General features: G+C 39.2%; 1 protein-coding gene across 8 annotated transcripts in view; it reads right to left on the bottom strand.

Annotated features, from left to right (window-relative positions):
* Nucleotides 1–5,197: 5,197 nt before the first annotated feature.
* The window catches only part of GPHN (gephyrin), a 299,636-nt gene continuing 281,277 nt past the window's right edge, over nucleotides 5,198–23,556 (bottom strand). For all 8 annotated transcript variants that reach the window (XM_054200605.1, XM_054200607.1, XM_054200606.1 and 5 more), the window contains 6 exons: nucleotides 15,760–15,847; nucleotides 13,611–13,684; nucleotides 10,857–10,921; nucleotides 9,485–9,588; nucleotides 8,178–8,274; nucleotides 5,198–6,206 (listed from right to left, as the gene is read on the bottom strand). In XM_054200605.1, coding sequence (XP_054056580.1) covers nucleotides 6,073–6,206; nucleotides 8,178–8,274; nucleotides 9,485–9,588; nucleotides 10,857–10,921; nucleotides 13,611–13,684; nucleotides 15,760–15,847 — 562 coding nt within the window. In that variant the 3' untranslated portion in view covers nucleotides 5,198–6,072. The remainder of the gene's footprint in view (nucleotides 6,207–8,177; nucleotides 8,275–9,484; nucleotides 9,589–10,856; nucleotides 10,922–13,610; nucleotides 13,685–15,759; nucleotides 15,848–23,556) is intronic.

Raw genomic sequence — 23,556 nt, 5'->3', positions numbered from 1 at the left:
AGCGAGGCCTGGGCATTTGACCCAGGGTGGCCCACGGTATACCATGAACGTCACACTCAATATAAGTTAGAAAGTTTGCTGCGTAGTCCCTCTCTCCTTTGATGGCAGCAGTCCAGAGAACTCCTTGCCCTGGTGCTGGAGCCCTGAGCCCTTCCCTGCCTCCTGAAGCCGCAGCGCTCGCAGTGTCCGGCATTTGCTGTCCACTGCTGGGAGCGCACAGCTTCCTGCTGCTGGAATTGGCTGAGTATAATCCTTGTATAGCTTATATTAGTATCGGGATTAATACTGGTTCTTTAGTATTATTGTTAATTATTTAGTCTTATCCTATTAAATCTCTTTATATTTCAACCCTTGTGTTTCCTTGCTTTTCCTGATTCCCCTTTTCGGGTGGGGAGGGGTCATCAGGTGATAGAATAATTGTCTAAATGACAAAAAATTTTTAGGAATTTTCTCAAACCATAACAAGATGACATTCAGGATGAGCTGTTCTATCACCTTTCCAGGGATGGAGGTGAGGCTGACCGGCCGGTGGTTTCCTGGATCCTCCTTCTTGCCCTTTTTGAAAACTGGTGTGTCATTGGCTTTCCCCCAGTCCTCAGGCATGACTTTTCCAAGATGATGGAGAGTGGCCTTGCAATAAGCAGTTCCCTCAGCACTTGTGGGTGCATCCCATCGGGGCCTTTTTTTTTTTTTAATTTTTTTTTTTTAATTTTTCCCAGGCCAGCAAGAACCCACCGACCATACGAATATTTTATTTCCTTTACGACTTATAAACACTCAAAAGACAACCTACACTTAGAGTTCCCAAACAACCCTGCATAAGCTAGTAGCATCACTTTTGTCCCCTCACTTGTCACTTCACAGTTCGGCGTGCATCTGCACTCGTCTTCATCTCCGTCGCAAGGATGCTGCCGTTAGCTGTTACTCAACTAAAGCCATTACTATGTCCCTAAGCCCCTTCAGAAAACATGCAACTAGCAGCACATCATGCTGCTGTAACATTTGCAAAACCCACAGGCTTTTCCTCCCCATGAACTAGCCAAGAAGTGTCTGCATTTCAGTGCTGAGCTTAAATCCAGCATGGGGACTCACCTTTCCAGGTGGAGGCTGGGATATAGTCACCAGAAAACAAAAGTCAAGTTTGAAAAAAAAACGCACAAAAAAATCCATAGAAGAAAACATAGGAGAAACAACAACGTGGATTTTTTCACTCTGAGTGAATAAGGAGGATCAGCTGCTGACAGTATCATGTTCAAGAGGTGCAACTGCTGCAGTCTTGTCTTCTGAGACTGGCTGGCTTTAGGAAGGCGGAGGGGTTGCCAAACCATTCAGGAGTGACAGGTATTAGAGATTATGTTCTTCATCGTGAGGTTAAAGCACTTAATTGCAACGTACTGACCAAATACTGCTATGGGAAACTATAACTTGTCTCTGTTCAACAGATTGCTGCTTTAACGATCATCAGCTCCTGCAACTGTTCTCCCCACTGCAAATCCTTTTTTTTTTTTTCATCAATAGCTGTGACTTTGTCCACCTTGTTGTCCCCTTTTCCTAGAAATGTCTCTGCTTTCATTGACTACGTGCATAAACGCCCTTCCCTGTCTAACCTGTAGTGCTAAAATTCAGCCTTTTCATGGGAGGAACACCACCTGACTTCAGCTTCAGGAAGGAGACTACCACAGATATAAAGCATTTAAGCAAAGAGTTTCTTACCTGAAATTTTAGGAAATGCATAAAATAACCTCATAAAAGAAATATTAGGTTGGAAATATATTATTGAATTTATTTGGGATAAAAGTCTATTAAGAAGGTTTGGAAAGCATCAGCAAAATGACAGACAATTTTTGTGTGTTTTTTTCTGATATTAAAAACTAGGTTCAATTTTCCATCTTAGGAAAAATACAATTTTTGGCAAATTTTGTGCTTGAGCATTTCAACATCTTCCCTCTTCCTTCTTCTTCTTGTCAGGTAAGAGGAAGAGTATAAAGACCATTACATGTCAGCCCAATCTACTGCTCCATAATGTAGCCTGAATTGGGCTCTGACTCCTCATTTGACACTCGCACTCTCCCACCTAGTGCCTCAGAGGAAGTACAAAGCTATGTATCCAAATACACCAAATAAATGTATCCAAGACAGAGACTCTGCCTTTAAAACAACTATCGAACTTGATTGCTCATGAATCTTTATGCGCTTCCTGAGAGATGTGTCTTCAGCATTTACCGATATGTATGGCTTTTTGCTATCTGGCGCTTACTTTGCTTGTCTTCTCTTTGTCATCTGCAACTACAGGTACCTGGAAACACCTCAGTGCTGTTATCATGCAAGAGAACAAAACTGCGATATGTTTCTTTTGTGTTGATTTAATGTATGTTTTTCTAATTTAACACAAAACCTCACGAACAGTTCAGGTGATGGTGCTATTTTTGAGAAGCTGAGTATTAGGACACAATAGAGGGCCATAGAAGTGCTGGGCCATCTTAGCCTGGCATCTGCTTTCCAAAATGAGATGTCCCACAAAAGTCTCAACTCTCAGACATAGCTTCTACTGGCAGAGGTGTCAGCCTGAAGAGCTTTCCTGAGCGTGACTCGAGGCAGGCCCTGAACTCCGCTGCCAAAGGAAGGCCCCGAGGCTGGCATGCACCATCCCGACACTGACTATTGGAACCAAGGCAACTGGAAGGAAAAGGTGGATCCAGTCACTATACTGGGCACTTCTGTGGTCAGTGCAGGGCGTATGCAGGCTGCCTGTGGCCTGAAGACCATCTTTACTGGGCATGAGGCAAGCAGCACGTCTTCTGGACTGAGACGTGTCAAAGAAGACAACCTTTAGCACTTGGTGCGGAGCGGCAAGCTGGGGAAGACAAAGACAGAATCTGCAGGGTGATTCCAGCTGCATATTGTCCTTAAGCAGTATCCATGGTATAATATGTTTTAAGTACAATCCTTCAGCTCAACAATCAAAAAGGCTAAAGGTTCCATGTTAATTAGTAATCTCTGGAGTCATACAGATCTGTAATAACTTACCTACTGATCAAAGACATTTCATGTTTGGTGTATTTTAATATCAAGATAGAATTAACGTAATTTATGTAATTAACGTCTTGAAATTAGTATTTGGAAGAGGCCAGTCTATTCTTCTATTTATCTGATTGAATACAGACAATTTTTCAACCATCTTTCACATCCAGGTGTAGAATCAAGGTTTTGGTACCAACTAGCCAGGATACAAAAGTTGCTGTACGATTTGTAGGTCACTGTAGGATTATCCCAGCTGGATGAATGGGACTCAGAAGGCCCGCTGTGGATGACCATTCCCATGTATATCTGCTGAAAGAAACGCTGTAAAAAGAAGACAACTACAAATGTTGGAATGCCGTCTTTATCTCCAGTCATTGCTTCTTGCTGCTAAGTAAGTTACTGTTTTGATTGCGCTAAAATCTTATCTAGAGAAGTAAAAATAGTGAAAATATTCCTTAAAATGTTTCCATTTGCAAGTCTCAGTCCTTGAACCAAAGTAACCACATACTTGAAGATCTGTTTGTCCTTGAGTTCTTTTCTGTCGCTTCCAACCTTCCCTGGAACCGTCAGTTGGGAATGTTAAAAATAAAAAAGTTATTTGAATTTATCTATTTATATCACATTTATATCCGTTTATATTACAACAACCAAGGCAAATTCTTCAGATTTTAGGCTTGATAATTGAGACATAGTTGTAATAATGATTTATTGTACTGCTCCCAACATACTGCTGTGGCTTTCAGTGTTAACGAAGGCTGGGCCGGAGCGTCTCTCTCGGAAACCGCAAAGCTTGTTTTCTTGCATAAAACTCTGAACACCGATCAGAGAGAAGTACAAAAGACAGGAGAGTGGCTAAAGCAATTTATATTATTGGTGATTTGGAAAAAAATTATCTTGATTAACCTCTAAATGCTTAATTCGTTACAATGGTAGTTAAGTGTTACGATGCCAAGATATGGTTTAAACAGAGCCATGCATTATACACAGCACCGTGCCAACTCTTCTCTGCCACGTTTGTTTTGAGTAATGGTTTTAATGTAAACCAGACCCAAGATATTTCTGGCTGGGTTTCCTTACATCTCTCTTTTATCTTTGTCTAGCATCTCCAATTGCATGCACAATCTTCCCTGAGGTTGTTGTTACTGGTGTCCTTTGTAAATTTCCCATTTGCCTTATATGCGCTGCCTGTAATAACTCCTAACTATATAATAATCCGTGGGATTATAAAAGGCTGTGTTCTGCATTATTTCTCAGAGATGAGTTAACTCTCCTCACTCTTCCTTCTTCTGTGGTTTACAGTATTCATACAGTAAATACAGCCATTCACAAATTTAATTTGGTACCATCCTGCTGCTACACAGAGAGATCACAAATGTGTACATGTAGTCCAGAACAAAGAAATATGATTGGCAAATTGTGTTACTATTTTTCCAAAAGATCAGCCCCTGCAGTGCCTTTGAACACGGTGTGTGCCCACCTGCCTTCAGCCTTCGCAGTGGTTCGTGCGGGGAGTATTCAGGCTGTTGCACAGCAAAGAAAGAGTTTGGGTTTAAAACCAGCCTCAGGGGTTCCCTCTGCGGTTATCACAGAACTACAGCTCTGGTCTGCTGTGGCAGGCAGGACTTAGGGCCAGTTTTCTGTGTCCTCCCTGATTAAGTCTTCAAAAAAATGCTATAGACAAATGTTCCGGCTTCATGAATGGAGTTGCTGGGATAGCATTTTACCCATGAACTCCAAGCAGCAAGGTGTTGTAGGGCACTGCTATGGTCTTAATCCCAGATGAAACGTAAAATTACCAAAATACGTCATCTGATCCCAGTATCAGAAACAGACTCGCATGGAAAAAAAAAAGAATGCTCTATGAAATTAACACACAGTGCAGCACAAGGGCTGTTTGCAACTGCTATGTAATTTAGGTGGGGAAAAAAAAAGTATTCTCCAGCTTTGACTAGTCCAATTGTAAAACCCCCCAAATGCTGCTTCCATTTTGTGCCTTGGGAGATAAGCACGAGGGAGCTCACTCTGCATTTTCAGTTCGCTCGTGATATTGTACATGAGGGAAGGCCCTAGATTCCATATACTGTTTTCCCTTCCTTCATGTTCTCTTCCCCCACCCCAAATACCCTTTTAAACCCCTGTCTATTTTGGTTCAAACAACAAGGCTAAACAGGTGAAATTTTAAATAATGATTGAGGATTTTTTTTATTCATTTAAGTTTCAATATCATTACAGAAAATGTTATGGTACAGAGTTGTTTAACATTAGTTTTATTTCTTTGCTCATTTAATTTCCACACGAATGCTGGTAACACTAATATCTGTACAAGATCAGTCTTTGATTTTTTTTAGTTTTTAGTTCTGTACATTTTTAAATGTATTGGTTAAAAAGGCTGTCAGCACTTAAGGAAGCAATTTTTTTGTTTGTTGAAATAAAAGGTATCCAGTTACTGCCCAAGAGTACTGAGCTGGGTGGCTGCCGGGACAAGAGAGATCCCTGAATGCACAGCGAGGTGAGAAAACCTCGGGGCTTCATTGGGTTCCCAGTGCAGCCACTCTGCTTTTGGCACTGTGCACATCAACACGAGATACAAGATAAAGAACAAGCAGAAGCTCTCTGTGAAGCGGTTATGAAGCATACTAATAAGGGAAATCCAAGTGTTGTCTACGCTAGTATAAATAAGCAGACAGCCTTGTTTTAAGAGCATAAGTAGTTGTATCTTAAAGATGAGAAAAAACACAAGTTCTGCAGGCACCTACTGCTGTCTACTAAAAGCTACCGCTATTAGAACTAGCATTGAACACACAAAGCAATTGCAAGGAAAGGAAAAAGTTGCTTTGATATAATCAGAATAAATTTCTTTGTTAAGATTTGTTTTAAAGATTTTTCTTTTAAAAGGTATGTATTTAAATTCCATTTGAAATATAATTCAAGATGTTGACTATACTGATCAACTTTTATCCAAATCAGAAAAACTAGCTGTGCCGTTGCATATTACAGGATACAGTCAATGATATGTGGACATGCATCAAAGCTTCGCTCTTGCTGGTGACATCATAGCCTTCCAATGACCATGACATCCACCACCTCCCCCTTGTGAAGCTCCACATACTGCTCTGTCTTTGGAGGTAGCATCAACAGTCCATTGGCACTGCGCATACTCATCAGACGACTGCTCATCTGATTCCCTACAGGAGAGCGAGAGAAAAATTTCAGTAAGTTTTCAGTTAGTTTCAAATGCTGCAACGCACCACGTGGGAAACACGAGCTGTTCTTACAAAGATGTTCGTATTGGTAACTTATTCATAGAGCTGGGATCTCGCTGTTCCAAGGTGGACAGAAACAGAGAACTCTACAGAGAATTAGTCAGCCTCTCATCGTTCTGGCTCTCAAAACTCTCATTGCCTTTACTGCTTGCTTTTCTATCCAGCCTTCCACATTATCTGCACCTCATATCTTGTCATAGTAAAGTGCTTTTCTGTTGGAATTTCTAATCCTATCAAAATTACCTTATTTTTCAGTTTGTATACCTAATTCTGACTGTACAAAGACTAAAACGGGCACAGTTTAGAATGTTTTTAATATACTGTTATAGAATAAGTTTGATTAATTGTATTCTTCTCTCTGAATAGTCTTGTTTAGCATTAGTAGCTTAGCACTAGTAGCTAAAGTAGTTCAAGTCTTAGGTCACCAGAGCTGATGGAAGGCAAACTTTTTGATAAAACCTAATGCTGCTAACATAGAACTCACTGAATTTGTCAGATGCGAGCAAAATGAAGAAGGACCAAGGAAACAATTCCAAGAGAATGAGGTAACTTCAGAAGAAGGCCAGCCCAGCGACAAAGAAAACCAATAAGAAATCAAGAGACTGCCAACCAGAATTAAGTGACTGGACTTGGGGATCGGGTGCTGGCTGCTACGGGTATAATTGGAGGGCGCGATCTGGGGTATGGGTCCCTCTCCAGACGCACCCAGCTCGAGCTGTAATCTAAGAACTAATAAAAGAGGAATTGGAAACCTTCACTCAGACTTTACATTTTTCAGCAGGAACCTCGGGTCGGACCCTGTTATGGTGGCTGGCTGCATAAACCCATAACATACACCACCTCAAAAGAATGGGCTTCTTTGGGACACTGAGTTTCACAACATATCCTGAAGATGAAGAGTATCACATTGCTAGTACTGACAAAAAATGAAAATGCGATAAAAAGTCCCACCCTTTAGCTTCTCGCTTTTCAAACTTCCAGATTGACAGAGAAATCATTCCAGACAGTCTGCTTGAGTAAGGAAAGAAGTGGTGCACAACAAAACAGAGTTAAACCAAATACAGCAGTATAGATGTAAGCAACACCTTGATTCACACCTGGAAATATGTCAGAGGCTGTGTGATCTTGGGAGTCAATGGTAAGAACTTTCTCTGAGTAAACAGTAAGATGCATTTGAGCTAATGTTTTCTCTGTGGAGACGTGTATATAGTGCTTTGTATTGAACAATTTGGATGTAGCAAAAAGACAATTAGTTGTTTCGGGACCTGAATCTCTTGAGAAACTATCAGAAATGGTCTTCTAGCAGTCTACAGCTAAAAACGTATTCAAATATAGTATGTACCTCAACTGCAGCTGAGAATCCAGAAGTATCCCTAGGTGTCAAACACGACTAATTAAAATTTTAGTCTTCTTTAAGAGAACATATACAGGCTTTGCTTTCTCTTCTACTTTTCCAGTTCAGCTAGAATCACACTTCTTTTATTTGTGTTGTTCCTACCTATGCCCCGACTTGTGTTTGTTTAGTAAATGCACAAGAGCAAAAGTAAGCAAATGTGGCTGTGAGTGCAGGTAAGCATGGGTGGATGTTTCTAAAAAGGAAGGTGTGCACGTATGCAAGCACACAAGTGTCTTTTGTGTGTGTGTGTGTGTGTGTACAAAGGCAGGTTATTCAACTAAAGGAAGTTTTAATAGTGAAGTTGTTAAGTCATATCACAACTGAATTTTATACTAATGTACATGTATGTGTGTCCACTAGTATGTTAGCAAATCCATCTGCATAAGGAAGGTTATATGAAAAAACGTGTGCACACGCTTGGTTGTTTTTAGACATCTATGCAGGAAGGCAAGGACGCGTGTGAGTGCGTCTGTCAGTCCGAGTGACTTGGCACTAACCTGTACTCTGTGCCCAAGGTAGTGGTTCTTGGTGATGCCAAGTCAGTATGCACCGATGATATTCTGGGCGGGGGTCCAATTTCACATCACATGATAACTGTAGAGGGAGCAAAGAAAGGATGTCATGCATTCAGATTGCACTGTATAAGGTAACGGAATCATCTGCTCAGTTGTTTTTCCTTAAAAGCAATCTTTTTAAAAACTTGCATTTTGAGGTCAGATGGTGTCTAGCGCAAGATCAAAAGCTGTAGAAGGTAAAGACTGCGGTATTTAAGGGAAATACAACTGTGATTATAATATCAAAGTGTATGATGGAGTCTACACATATTAAGTGGACTATTCCAAAGCTGTCCTTTTACTGGAAGTTTAAAGATAGTATTTCTCTGGAAAAAAGCTTTATTGTTTCTGGGCTCTGGATTACACTGCATAAAGATAAAAATTTTATTCATATTCAAAATCCTGCTAGCTCTGACAAAAGGAAAATGGCCAATCTTTGAAATGAAAACACATACAGGGGATGGCTCACAATGGCATTTAATGGAACACATTGGAAAATTCATGCGAAAGTGAGGGTCATTACAAATTGCTCTCTGTTTTAAAATATTTTAGTTGTGAGATAAAGAAAAAGCTAGATGCCCTAGGAAGCGTGAAAGAGAGACACGAGATAAGCAGTAAGAGAAAAGTGCATAGCCAAGAACACTAGGAAAACTATAAAAGGTAACGTGCTGCTTGGTACTTTATTTGAATCAAAAATAGAAGAATAATACGTTATAATAACATGACTCGAATCGATATTAAACAGACTTACAACATCTGTTATTTCTTATAAGAGTGAAATGAATAGTTTAAGGGGTTTATATTGCTTAGGGTGGGGGTCATGTGGGTTACTTATATGGGTTACATGTGGGTTACTTCCTCCAGAAAGGCTCTAAATTTGTATTTTCTATTGCTGATACAGAAATATCAAACTCTTTAGGTATTCCCAGATTACTCTGCATTTTTTTACCACAGGTTAAAACAAATGCTTTTTTTAAACAGGAAAGGTCCTTCCTGCCAGCCTGGCAAATGGCTGCTTCTGCCTCCATATATCTTGCTCCATTAGATGTCCATCTAACTCTTAGAAACTGTGGGACTGAATATTACCATTAACAGAGATCAAGAATGTACCTCTGTTTTGTGTGAACTTCCTTCAACTTGCCAGAATTAGTCTAGGGCTCAGATTCCCCAAACAAGACAGCCCTTCAGAGCCCGAAGTGCTGCGCTTCAACATCTTGAGAGAATTTTAAAATAGAGGACAAGCTTCTTACCCTGGCTTTGATGATGGTGGGCCGAGGATCCAGGATACCCTGCATTTTCCTCAGTGCGGGAACAACAAAGAGGTTGCAGGTGACAACAGCTGACACAGGGTTGCCTGTAGGACAAAGAACAGCTGGGTGGTGACTCCCTCTTGATTTACTCCGTGAAATGCTGAAATCTTATGTTTTTATAGCAATTGTATTCTAAAGGATTCTAAAGAGCTATTCATGCTATGTACAGGAGATGTTTCTTTCAAGATTGGAGTGGCATGCGGCAAGTATACGTGTTGAAAGCTACAGTCTCTGCCTGCTGGTGTGCTGAAATCCTGCTCTGACCTCAGGCCCCATTTGCTTCTGTTCCTCTGATGCCTTTTGTCTTACACCTAGATTCGTCTGGAGCGAGGGCAGGGTTTATTGTGCACAAGTATAGATCCTAGATGATAGGGCTCTTGATTCATGATTAAGGTTTCCAAGATCTATGGAAAAATAACTTTCAATTCCCTAACAGAGTGTCAAAATGCTTTAGTACAAATTCTGAGGAGAATTCTACTGATTTGCGTGTTTTCTGTTGACTCACGGAAGAGGTGTATGACCAACATCTGTCAAACACCACTTGTCTTACACATCTGGACTTCTCTACATGACAGTTCTAAAATAAATACTATGATCAGACAGATGCTCCATTGATCTCTCCCTTGGAAGAGAATGTACTGCAGCAACTAAAACAGAGAAAAAAAGGACTAGATTTACATCTGAAAACCGTCAGCTTATCAAGAACATGATTCCTTGTGTAGTCAGAAATCCATGCAAAGCCAGAGCAATAAGAATAAAATAAATTCCTCCTGATTTAGGAATAGAGATTTGTAGACAGATCTCTAAGGGAGTGTTTATTCTGAAGACAGTGATTTCCCATGGTTACGCAGCCCGCAGGAGGTGAAGTGATGCTGCCCTCTTTTGGTTCCACGGTATGATCATGATTGATAAAAAAAATAATCTGTGACGCGTTCCTTGGCATTCCCTTGTTGTTGTCTTCATTTTGAATACTTCAGAGTGGATGCACTGACTTACATGCATAGAATATTTACTGTGAAAGTGGAAAAAACCAGCCCTGTATAGTACCACTTATAAAACCCAAGGAAATTGTTGGATGGAAGAAATCATAGGGCCTGTACACTGGCAAATTCTGAGGACAGGAACAAGAAAGAACTCCTTAGTATATCGCTGTAAGTCTGTCTCTTCTGGAAATTTCTGGGAAAACCTTACAGGTACCTTCCTTAGGGATGCCAACACCGGACACAGGTGCTGTGAAACGTCACTGTTCTGTTTCATGTCTGTTTCATGTCATCTATGCACAGCAACAAAAGTAATCCACAAAACATCTTACCTGGGAGGGCAAAGATTATTTTTCTTACACCATCAATATCCAGAGTTGCAAAAGTTGTTGGCAGGCTATGGAAAAGGAAAGGTATTTAATATCTGCACTAGACTCAGTGTCTAGTTCCTCAAACCAGGACACTGAACATTATTACGTTATTATTTAAAACATTTGGAAAGGAAAACAAAACAGGATCTCTCTCTTTCTTAGCTCTTCATTAGCACCTGCTGCTTATTCCATATTGGGGGTATAATCCCCTCTTTGTGATGGCAGAACAATTAGTTTTTCTTGGTATTCAGCTATGAAGTCTTAACTAGATGATTCTTCTTCTGGTGAGGAAACATCGAAGAGTAGATGAACTAGTAATCAAAAATCTAAATCCTGTCTTCACGCTAGAAGCCAGTTAACAAAGCAATACTGAAATTACGCAGTTATGGAGCTGTATTTGTTTTTCATATAAGGCTCTCCAAATTTTTTGTAACATTAGTGACTTTGACTTCCCTTACTCCATTGTCTACAGTGGCAGTGACAATGCAGCAGTATTTCAGAGCAGCCAATGCTGGCTAGTCTGCAGAGGAACAAATCCAGATGCACAGGCAGAGAGCTGCAGTCAGGTGAGACCTAGGTCTGTCAGGAGAGAGCTCTCTCTGCCTTTCAGAGCAGCTCCTGACTGATCTTTAGTGACTTGTTATCAGGGCTATTACAGTTAGACAAATAGGACAGTAACGCGACGGCTGGAGAATGTGTCTGGCAAAGAAAAGGGACTCATCCATTAAAAAAAGTTTTCTATATACCTATGTTAATATCATCCTTTTAAAGATTAGAAATGGTACTTCATAGGAGTCTGAGTTCCTTGGCTTCATCTTGAGCTACAGCTATCACTTGGTCAGCAGATGATAGTTGCAGACCAGCAGCAACAGTGGAGATTTGCCACACTTTGGTCGTTACCACCTAGTTCCGTATCTGCTAGGACTAATCAATATCCTATTTTACTAGCGGAAGTTGGTGTTGGAAGTTTCTGTTTTAAAATTTCTCTAACATAATGGGAACTATGTGCCAGGCCTCTAAATCTTATAACCAGCGCACAAACTGAGGTACAAAAAATCTAATTCCTATTTACTGGAAACTCTTGAGTTCTCATATGAGATTTCAACACCATCATTGGTAAAGTCTTCCAGTACTTTCTTCTGGTAGTGCTGCTAGACAAGATACAACCTTACATTAACTCAGCAACTTTCAGATCAAGTGGAGGAATGGTAAATCCTGGGCATCACTCTGCAGTCACAGAGCACATCAAAATACAGCAATATAAAGCAAATTCTAGCTTCACTCTTGGAACTTTCTAATGGGAATTTTTCCCAATATAGTAATCAAAATTCATATCTAAGGCCTATCAAGACAGGATTAATAAAAATTAAGGCACAATATTTGCTATTGCACTACAGCCAATAAAAATGAGAGTGCTTACATTCTCAGTAAGATTAGATGACCAAATGTTTTGGTAGCAGTAAGAAATATCTTTCTTACAGCATAAAATGAAACTGGATGTTTGGGGGAAATAAGATTTCTTAAAGCTTTTCTAGATAGTTCTTAAAAGTTTATTGCCACAAGTCTACAGAGGGATCAGCAGAAGAAAGAATTACGTTTGCTTTCAGATAAGCTGGAACCAGAATTTAATATTCTGAATTCTCTAAATCAGGTTATCCATTCTTGTCAGCAGCAGAGGCTGGAGTGCAGATCCCACTTTTGGGACTTCCCCACGTGGGTTGTAGCAGTATGACAGAAGCAGTGAGCAGTTTCCGTGCCTGGGCTACATCCAGCGCAGGAAGAAACGTGCTTTCAGCTCACTTGTTCCTTTGATGGAAGGGAGACGGTGGTAGTAGTAGCACAAGCACCAAACCCACATGCAGTTCTTTACTGGATTGTATGCAGAGACAGTAAAAGTATTTGTCTGTTTTCACAGCAAACACTCACTTTCTGTTCTGCTCCCTGGCAACTGTTATGGGCTAGAGGGAATCACTCCTCAAAGCTGCACTTGGCTGCGTGTTACCGGACTGTGCCAAACCAGCCTGCAAACAAACTGCACTCCATGGCTAGCGAGGCAGAGCTGTAGACATCTTTCGGCTACTGTACTGTGAAGGGGAACTCTCTATTTTCAATACACGTAGTTTTCATTTTCTGACTCATTAATTAGAAGTGCTACAGCAAATGAAGCAATGCTGAAACAGTTTTCTGAGGCAAACTGAACACATAAAGGACTGCATTTACTTTAAAATTACTATGCTCAATATGCCAATCAGAGAAAACTTTGTAAATTAGCTGTCATTCCACCTCTCTCAAGAAATTGCTTGTTTGTAGGAATATGACTTATGCAAATTTTGAAGTGAAATGAGATGCTCGTTAAGCAAACCAGCACTTAAATGACATTATATTTCCTGGTTATTTCATAACAATGTCAGTTTCTGAGCTCTGTGATCACAGTGAAGACTCTGGCCATGTTTATATCATGTCCCCAAACCTGATTTCCAACAGTTATAAGAGAAATACCTCTTACTGGTAAACAGTAATCTCTCTGTTCCAGTTAATTTCACCCATAAAGATGATGACTAATCTGAATAGGACTGATTTTGCTTCTTTTCCCATATATATCTACCATGTGCTTTACAGTATGTTTGGAAAACTGAAATCTACTGAAGCACTGATGTAGGATATTTGGCCCAATACAGCTTCCATCTATGCTGCCTAAGTAGAAAGATTTCTTACCCTGGTTTCATAAAAACTCTGCCAAAGTGAATCTGTGCGTGAAGATCAATATCCAGCACCTGTTTAAGATAGTCCTGTTTAAATTCAAAAAAGAAAATCAATTAAGTAACATCAAAGTGGCTTACATCATCTAAGCATTCAAAGCAATTAATTAATACCAAGTGAAGATGAAAGACTTTTCATGTGCCAAAAGTGCTACAGTCCAGTGGGGAATTTCCAGTATTTGAAAGAAAGTATTTTCAAAAAGAATAGGTGAAGAACAGACTCATCTTAGGTGCCAAACCTGACTCCACGAGGACATAGTAACATATTTACTTAAAAGTCAGCTGCAGCATCAGAATCTTAGAGGACCCCACAAATACCTACTACTAAAACATTCTCTAGGTCAAAGATGGAAAAAAGCTTTTATGGTTCTAAGTTAAAACTTAAAATCATCAAGTTATTTAACTTCTACCATGGAAGCTGTCTAACAGTAGATTTAGAGATCTCCTAGTACTTTTGAAATCAATACTGTAGAAATCATAGTTTTCCAGGATACTGTAATTATCGTAATTTCTTGGGGACATGGTCTAATTCACAGTGGTCGGGTTTAACAGTCCTTAGAAAGGAAAAGCTGTGGCTGGTTTGTGCGTTAGTTCAAATTAAATGATTTTGCATAAATGCAATCAATGCAGTTATTGAAACAAATTTAATTACTTGTTTAGTCTTTATTGAAAATTGCGGTGCTCAAAGATGTAGTATCCTGTCTGTTGTGTTTAGCGAGATTAAAGACACAGGACATAACAGTCATCTGTGAAATGAGACTTCGGAAGCACTAAATCTGAAGCGCTCTTGAAGTTTTCCCATCTCTCTCTCTCCTTTTTTTTTGTTTTGTTTGTTGTTTTCAAATACCTGGAAAGCAGCAGCATTTTTCAGCCAGGCATGAATTCTCAATTATTGATTGCATTAACCCCATTCTTACTTTCTATTTACTTTCCTGAGGTTCACAGTTATTTCATTAAAACAGTTGAAAGCTAGTATCAGAGGAATTCCACCAGTGGAATATAGAGCCTATTGACTTCATGCTGTTGCCTCAAATTCAGACCAGAGAGAAATTAGCCAGAAGGCGTAAATGCCTGTAAGACCCTTCAGCAGTCCAGTCACGTCCTAGTGTTCCTGTGTCTGCACTGTGTTGCCACGCTCCCAATTTAAAGGCCAGCACTGGTCCTTCATTATTTTTCTAGGAATACTGAGGACAATAATGGGATTGAAAGTAATCGGCAGTGGTTTAACTAGTTACCCATTTTCATGATGTATCCAACAATATGATTTCTACTCAGAAAAGTGACAAAACCAGCACTCATGTCTGCCATCTCCTAATGACTGTCTTTAGTATCTGTTAGTTATAAAAGGAGAGATGTTTCTTTTACCTGCCAAACTCACAGATTCAGCCTGGGATCAAAAAGTAATCTGAGTTTTCCTTCGCATAAGTCATGATTAATAAATGTCCTGCAGGTTCATCTACGCCCCACCAGCATCTGTGTATCCCTATTTTCTTTGATGGTTTTGGCACAGGGATTACCAACAGGAACTCAATCAACAATTCTGTTAATGATTCAAAAGGCAAATATATCAGCTCACTGTGTCTCATATGTATTGCCTCTGTAGGATTATCAGGTGCAAAATGTGATAAAACTATTTTTGTAATAGATAGAGCTTTGGCATATTCAGGAAACAGATCTGCTGAGTAAGAAAGAGCTATTTATATACTCGGGTTGCTTTTCAAAGTACTTTCAAAGTAGATTTATTCTATCTAGATTTTACCTGCTCTAAGAATAAAAATAAGTCTGTTGCCTTCGTGTGCTATTAACCAAGCACCTTTCTCATCATAAGTACACAAATCATTCCTTAAATAAAAACACATTTGTAAATCACTCACTTCAAGAATTAAAGTCTTCCCTATTATACTGTGTCTACTATAGTACAGTAGTAAGAACAAAGGCAATGAGGACAGCATTGAAGACTATTCTCTTAATTCACATTTAAGCGTTCCAAAAAAGGTAAGATCCCTTTTTAATAAACATGGATACAAAGACAGAAGCTCTGATGACAGACTCTGGCTTGAAATTCTTACATACATTATAGCAAGTCATACTTAAATATAGCATACCTTTTCCCCCATAGATACACCTCCTGATGTAATGATCACATCAGCACGGCTGATACCCTCGTTCAGTGCATTCAGTAAATCATCTGGGCTACAGAAAAGAACAGGCAAGCAGATTAGCGGCATGGAACTATTACAAGTTGTAGTGTAAGTAAGTGTCTGTGTGCACACATACAGATGCATATACACACACGTATTTTAAGAAAGAGATACAGTCTAGGATAATACAAGATCTTTTCCTTCTTAAGACTCCACACTGCTCTATTCAAGTCAAGAACTGCGATTGCATTAAGTGAACACCACACTGTTTGGCACCTTTCAGTCTAAGCTTTGCAACAGGAACAGTGGGGTATTTTGGGTTGGGACTGAAAAACACTAATACAAGTGTCTAAAAGTATGTAATTTGCACAGTAGGTAGCAATACAAATTATGATTTAGATGAACTGACAGGGCTATATAAAGGGATCTGACACATGACAATTACTGGCCACGAAGCAGGCTGCAGTATTACCCGTCTAGTGTATTCGACGCGTGCAAAAATGGGGGTAAGGCTCCATTGCAAACTTGCATCAGTGAACAGTGGGAGTAAATCCTATGTTTATCTTCTCCATTAGAGGGCTCTGCAGCAAAGCTATCTGTACATCCACTTCATCTTGAAAAATACTGTTTAAGCATCTACCTTACGAGAAACAGTGTAAGGGGAGCTGTGGTGTTTGTACTGCACAGAAAGAGTCTAACTGCAAAGGTGAAGGAGAGAAGCTGAGTATATTTCAGTTTTGGTCTCTTAACTCTTTTTTTTTTTTTTTTAAGATCTAAACTTTGAAGTGGGCATTAGCTATCTAACAGCAGTATTGACGCTAATACAGACCTTCAAGGCATGCAGTGGAGAAACACAGTTAATACAACTTACACAAGACTAAAGGAATTCAAAAGAATTTCCAATATATTAAATGCATAATTTGCATTTAACATTTGTGAAACGACCAGAAGCAGACCCATTGCTACAACTGGATGTAATGTTCCTTCAACAGTATGTTCTTGCTTTAGTGATCCTGAAAGTTTCTCCCAGGAGGCTGTCCCTTCTTAGAATGCAATTGGACGAATTGAACTGTAATGCTAGTGGCTGTATAAAGGACTTCACCCAGAATACAGCACCTCAGCTAAATGCCACCCTACAATTACAAAATGGCATTATGGGTTATCAAGGCTTTACAGGCTGCAAATGGCATGTGGGCTGTCCTTCGGGAACTTTGGCAATATTTCACTACCAGACTGAATCACTGCAGTTATTTTTGGATTCAAACTGGAAACAGGAAAATCAGAAATACTATGCAAGTCCTGGTTGACCTTTCAGAGACTAACAGAAACTGTGTGTTTCAAAAGGTCTCAGAAAGAAAAATCCTTTCCTCTGAGCTTCCTGTCTTTGCCCACGAGTTAGTGAAATACAAGCAGCAGTTAGCATCATGTGGTGCTGTGTGCACTAGAAGTTGTGTGACACAAGAAAGACTGCGCTCCCTTGCTGAGTAGGTATCTCAAAAGTGCATGCAACCCTGCACACTCCTCATCTCCTCACCAGAGAGCCCTCAAGTGTCCTCTACCCTGGTTATGCCTTACAGCAGAAACACTGAAGACCCTTTCTCCACCATGGCCAGTGACTAATGCAGCATCTTCTTTGGCATCCTGCAAAACTTCTTTATTTGTGTTGGGTTACATCCCCTCTTTAGGGTCATATTCCTTTGCAAGAGGGAGTCAACAAACTACAGCAGAAAGAAGGGGAGATTGCTGGTGCCACAGAGTAGGCTGTAATCCATCAGATAAAATTATACAATACCGTTTTTTTAAAGGGAACAGTGGCTACAGATATTGTGGCATGCCTCCATGACTTTTGTTTAGGGTACTGGGTATCTCGGATACTCTAAATGGCCTATGATGAATGGCTGAACTCTGTTTTCTTTGGGAGAAAATATAAAACATATGGACTCAAGCAAAACCATCTCCTTTGTTCTTTAGGAAACAGAGACATTTTCTCAGCTGCCCCTTCTGAAATCTCAGGATCATTTTATCCAAAAACCAGCACAAGTCTTCACTAGTTGTTGAAGGCAAGAGCAAAGAAGCAAGTCTGGTTTTGTCTACTGTCAATGTCTTTTTCAGAACCAATTGTTTCACATTGATTGTCTAAGTAGTAATCTGTAAGTAATAAAATACTTCTTAAGATTATTATAGAGTTTGTAATAGGAAGAGTTTCTCAAGATCTAAGTATTCCTTAATCCTTGCCAATGAGGGTGCAGACTGGAATGCAGCAAGGAATACGTATCCGTTACACAGGTCGGTATAGGCCTTCCTGAAGCTCGATGACAGTCAGACGCTCACGCCACTACGACTAGGCTAAGACTGCTTTCGGTATATTTTTCTCATTTGGTTGTGATGCAGCTGAGGACCTTATCTGGAGCATGCTCCAGGCTGTTTCATTTTATCTTGCTTAATTATTTAAAAGTTATTCATAGGTAGCAAGACCACCTGTCTGGGGAAATCCTAATTCTGGATTATGAAGTGTGCTTGCTTTTGGTTATGGTTTGAGAATAATGGAAGGAACAGTAAAAAGCAAATGAGTCTATATTTAACTGTTAACGGTGAACAGAATGGAAGTGCTCCTACTTACGTACGGAATACATACACGAGTGTTGATATATAAAATTACTTAACAAAAGAAAAAAAATCCCAAACCCCAAATAAGCCCAAACTCAAACCAGGTGAGGACTCAGTTCACACCTTTATGAGAGTAACATACCCCTGGAGTAGTTGATCATATAGTTTTTCTATTACATGTTGTGTAAATAGTTGAAGATTACTGGACTTGGTGCATTTTTTTTAGCATTTCCAGTAGAATGACCTGTATAATATATCCCTTTCTTTACCATCGGTATAATGCATGGCATTTAAAAAGTCTACCACAAAACCTTTATCTAACCAATAGCACTGCGTGTCATCTTTACACAGTTGCAAAATGTATTGAATTATTCCAAAATGAAAGATGTGATAGACATTTTATTGTAATAAACTGAATGATTATGCTAGTTTTATTCTGAAGAAAGGAGTTATTTACAGAATTCTCTCCCCTGCCTTTGCAAAAGGCTTCTCACTTTTTGCCTTATTTGCTCACTCAGGTCTGTCTAACTTTCTATTTCTATCCTACTTGAGGCTGGTAGTTCCATGACTCTGCAATTAACACAAAAAACTCCTTACAGGAGTCACCTGCTGTAATCTTCAATCAACACGGCAGCAAACATTTTCCTTGCCTTGAGTGGATTTACTGCAGAGAGTTATCATTCAAATTGCAGATTAACAGATATTTGATATAATCAAATAACAAGATAATACTTCTCGTTTCATTTGTTGCATAACAACGAGCAGCTTCTCCTTTGGATTGACATGGAAAGGGAATAAGTAATATAAGACTATTAACTTCTGAAAGAATAGACAAAATAACTTTGGCATCTGAGCATAACAGGACAAGATTGTTCTAAAAGGCCTGTGACAAATCACCACGAAGCTGAGAAATAACACTCACTGTCTGTGCAGGTACAAATCAGAAGCTATATTCTGAAGCCCTGACCATTACTAGGGGCAGGATACTGGATTAGCTAGACTAATGATCTAATTTACTATGATAAATCCTTTAAAATGTCTTGGGAAAGTGCTATTCTTGGATTTCTTTTCCTTCAGGGACGGAACTCTAACAGGTGCTCAAATATAATGGTGAATACCTTAATCAATGTAAAGTAGGTTTTGATGGGAAGTCTCATTTCCAGACGGCAAAACTATTCTGTTTCATTTGGTGATTTTCAAAGTCAGAGTGACATTGTGCACAAGAAGGGAGTGAGCTTTTCTAACATGCTGCAATTGATTAAAAAATTTATACTCTACGTTTCAGAGCATCTACCATCTCCTGTAAATACAACTAAGAAAATTTGTTCTGTAAGGATTAGATACAGTTTATAAAACTATTCATATAGGTAAGTAAGCACAAATCCAAACTTTCCCTCAACAGCAGAAATCCCCATCTACAGCAGATTGTGTCTGCACAAATATTATGTGTATTGTACATACATTTTTGAAGCCGCAGACACAATGCTTTGCATAAAGAGTCCATGTACTTTTAAGTATACCTTTATATTCTCTGCTAATTTTACCCGTCTGATAAACAGAGTGTCTACTTTACTACCTCAATTTCCTGACCCTCTTTATTCAGTTTTATGGAACAGAATGAGCAGCACAATCTGGGAATTGGTTGAAAGGTATCTGTTGTATGCGTAGAATCCGGTAAGCAGATGCATGGCATTGCAGTTGACATGCCACTTGATTTCATTAATTTGAAGAGAGGGCTTGCAGGATGGCAGTAGACCAGAATATGAGCACCTTCTGGATTCATGAAGAATTCTGATTATCAAAGCTAGTTTGTGGAAAACTGTTATGCAGCACTTGATTACTGAGCTGTCTTTGAACTGAATAGACGCACAGGAGCTTCAGAGCTTGAACAAGAAAATGATGCAAGCCTCATTAAAATAGACATCAGCCATGTAGAAGATTTTTTTCCTTTATCTCTTTCAAAAGAAATAGCTACTATACAGTCAAGACCAAAGGATTCTCTATGTTTTAAGTGCCATTTTGAAGTACCCTAAATTACAGTGTAATTTTCTCTTTCAAATAGAAATCAACGTCTGTTAATTCACTTCTGTTGATCCTATTGTTGTGCTTCACTGCCATTAATTATAAATCTGTCAGCCTTTTCTGTGATACAACCCTTAACACCAGCAGTTTGATACATGCAATTAAACTGCTCAGTTTTATAATTTAATTTAGAAAACAAATAACAACAAATGGTGATCTGCAGGATCCCTGTAAAATGGAACTGGAACATTTAGTTAGGACTGACTTATCAAGCCATTGTCGCAGTACAAAATCCACAGTTCATTCTTAATTTCCAGGACCATTTCCACCAAGTTCTTTGCCACAGTAGTCTCATTCATTCAAATTAACCTCATTACCTGACAGTCATTTTCCATCCTTGTTGTTCATTGCCATAGACAGCTATTACTGTTGGGTGACTAATAGAAACGCTCGTGATTGTTGTACTCTTCTATGCATCAGCCCAGGCTTTTATAAACCCAGGTCTTCTCTAAACCTGTACTTGCAAAATTTGTGCATGCAAACGATCACAATTAGCACCTTAAACCTGCATGCTTTACAGATATACTGGACACAGATACGAAAGATATGCATGCACCATAATGCACCAACTGCATGCAAAAGTGTCTGTTGTGAGTACAAACGCAGAGCTGGGTAACCTTTCTTGCCTACTGTTTTACTTCGTTTGAAAGCATCTCAAGTATTTCAGTTATATGCTGAAATAATCACCCCTTCAGACATGATTCCTCAGAGATTCAGAGGAGCTACAGATTCCTGGACACACAGCGAAAACTGAAGTGATCCTACACCGATCACACTAAAGATCAAAGTAGACCAGCTGCTCCTCTAAACTACAGCAGCTGACTGTAAACTTCAAAAGGCTGGTGCCGTCTTGGGTGCCTCGAGTTTAGCCCGTTCTGGCCATGCCCACACAAACTGGGAACAGTGCTCTGTGCTAATTTTGTGTTTTATGAGGTCTCTTTTCTGCTAAACAGATCTCCCAGAAGAAGAAAAGATGTAACTAAGGTGCAAGGACCTGGTAGAAAATCCCCTTGTATGCAAAGATCCAAATCAAGCTTCTAGTTCTACATCAGAAAAAAAAGAAGAAACATCTTCAAAACAACCAAGAATTTACCAAAGTAAAACTTTCATCAAAAACCCAAGAGACTGTACTTACTGTTCTCAGACAGAGATCTCATCAAGTTCAATGACATTTCTGTTTGAGGAAAGATGGGATATGGATTTGATCCTTTATGATTAACTCTCATTTTTCTTCTTGTGCTCATTCAGTTGAGGTGACAGATTTCAAAATGAATAGATAAATGCAGCTAGGCATAAAGACAAAGTCTGTCACCCACTTCTCACCTCATGGCCAAGAGGACTATTTTGCATATCAGTAATTTGCAGGATGCAGAAGAGAGAATACATGCCCTATTAGGTTTAACCAACTAAAACACACCTTCTGTAGAGTGTACTATTGAATGTTATTCATTGAATGTATTTCAATGAATGTAATTCAATGAATGAATATTTGAATGTAATAGGAATTCTGTGTTTCGACTAGTATGGTTTTCTAAAGCAGAAGAAGATCTGATTTTGATGACGTCTGTAGGAACATATGGGCACTCTTCTGAAACTGTATTTGTTTCAAAATTCTCCAGTGTATTTCATCATGTTCTCATAATGTTTCTTCCCTCTACCTTCTGTGGTATTTCCCTGGATGACTTTGAACAGATGCAATGTGAGTTCCCTAAGAATATAGGCCAGCTTGTGAGGAAAGCTGGAATAATTACAGTAGCTTCTGGCTTGTTCAATGTGCCTGTGTAAGTTTTGTCTATCTGATAGCAACATAAAAGAATCTGTCTTTGTTAATTTTTGCTGCTCCTTTAATTGATGCTGCTGCAAATAAGAATGCCATTTTGCAGAGTATTCTTTTTCATGTTACATTTATGAACTCAAAGACTTTGATTAGAGGTCTTCAACTCTTTTGCTGAAGTTACCATGAGATCTGCCTAATGGCTTCAACTTTTTGCCTGTATCATGGTATCCACTGTTTTCATGAACTGTTTCAGATGACTTCCGCTCCTATATATGCCAGAATAACAAAAGACTAGAGAGGTAAGAAAAAGAGATAGCCATGGGAGTGCAACAGGAAAAGGTCCCATGTTGTAGAAGCCAGGTGCTTATGTACTATGGAGCACATTCTACATGAAGGCATTACATTGTTGATGGTTGGGTTCTGCATCACATTCTTCTCTACTGCTTGTGTACATTAATCTGCAAGCATTTGCTTGTGAACTGTAGTGATTTTTTTCATCAATGCTGAAAGAACAGGACCAAAGCTTTGATAATAGTTGTCTTCAGGCACTGTGCCATTGTACGAACCTGTGAGCACTTTATCCACTCTAAATCCAGGCTAGTCTGTGTCCATTAAAGAAGAAGCCTGAGAACAGCTGGTTTCCATTAATTAATAAATTATCTCTGGCTATTTTACTGGTGAGGACAATGAACCTATCCCAATACTTACCAGAAACCCACTAGTTTTTCCAAGAAGTTGGATGTAATTGCATTGGTAAAGATAATAGCTTCTATTTTATCTTCCTTCTTATGAAGGAAGTGAATCTATATGGATTCACTAGGAAGTTTTCCCTCTTGGAGTGGAAAGTATTCAACAGTTGTAGCTGGGTTGAAATAACACGACTGAAAATTACACCACACAATACAATAATCAATGCCAAAGACATTGCTCATCAGTAAAGATGACAGTGCACTGGTGAATCTGAAGGGTAAACATGGTTCTGCAGTTATTTCTTTCAGAGCACTCATGAAATATGAGAATTGTCTTATACTGACATAATTGAAAGTAAAACATTATGATTGATGTAATTAGTGCCAGTTGCTTATGTAAAGCAAATAGTATTACAAAATCTTACATGTGGTGACTTGGTATTGTTATCACAGAATTTCTTATCTTTTCATTTTGCTTTAGCTTCAATTTTAAGCAAGAGAAAATTTTAAATAAATTTAGAGTGAATTTTAAGTAAATTCATTCCCCTGTAAACTGGTGTAAGTGGTATTGAACTACAGTATGGATATCCGTAGGACAGGTACAAA

Source organism: Rissa tridactyla, chromosome 4 (genome assembly GCF_028500815.1).
Source record: "Rissa tridactyla isolate bRisTri1 chromosome 4, bRisTri1.patW.cur.20221130, whole genome shotgun sequence".
Lineage (NCBI taxonomy): Eukaryota > Metazoa > Chordata > Aves > Charadriiformes > Laridae > Rissa > Rissa tridactyla.
Note: the sequence above shows the minus strand (reverse complement) of the source record. Positions and strands in the feature narration are given on the sequence as shown.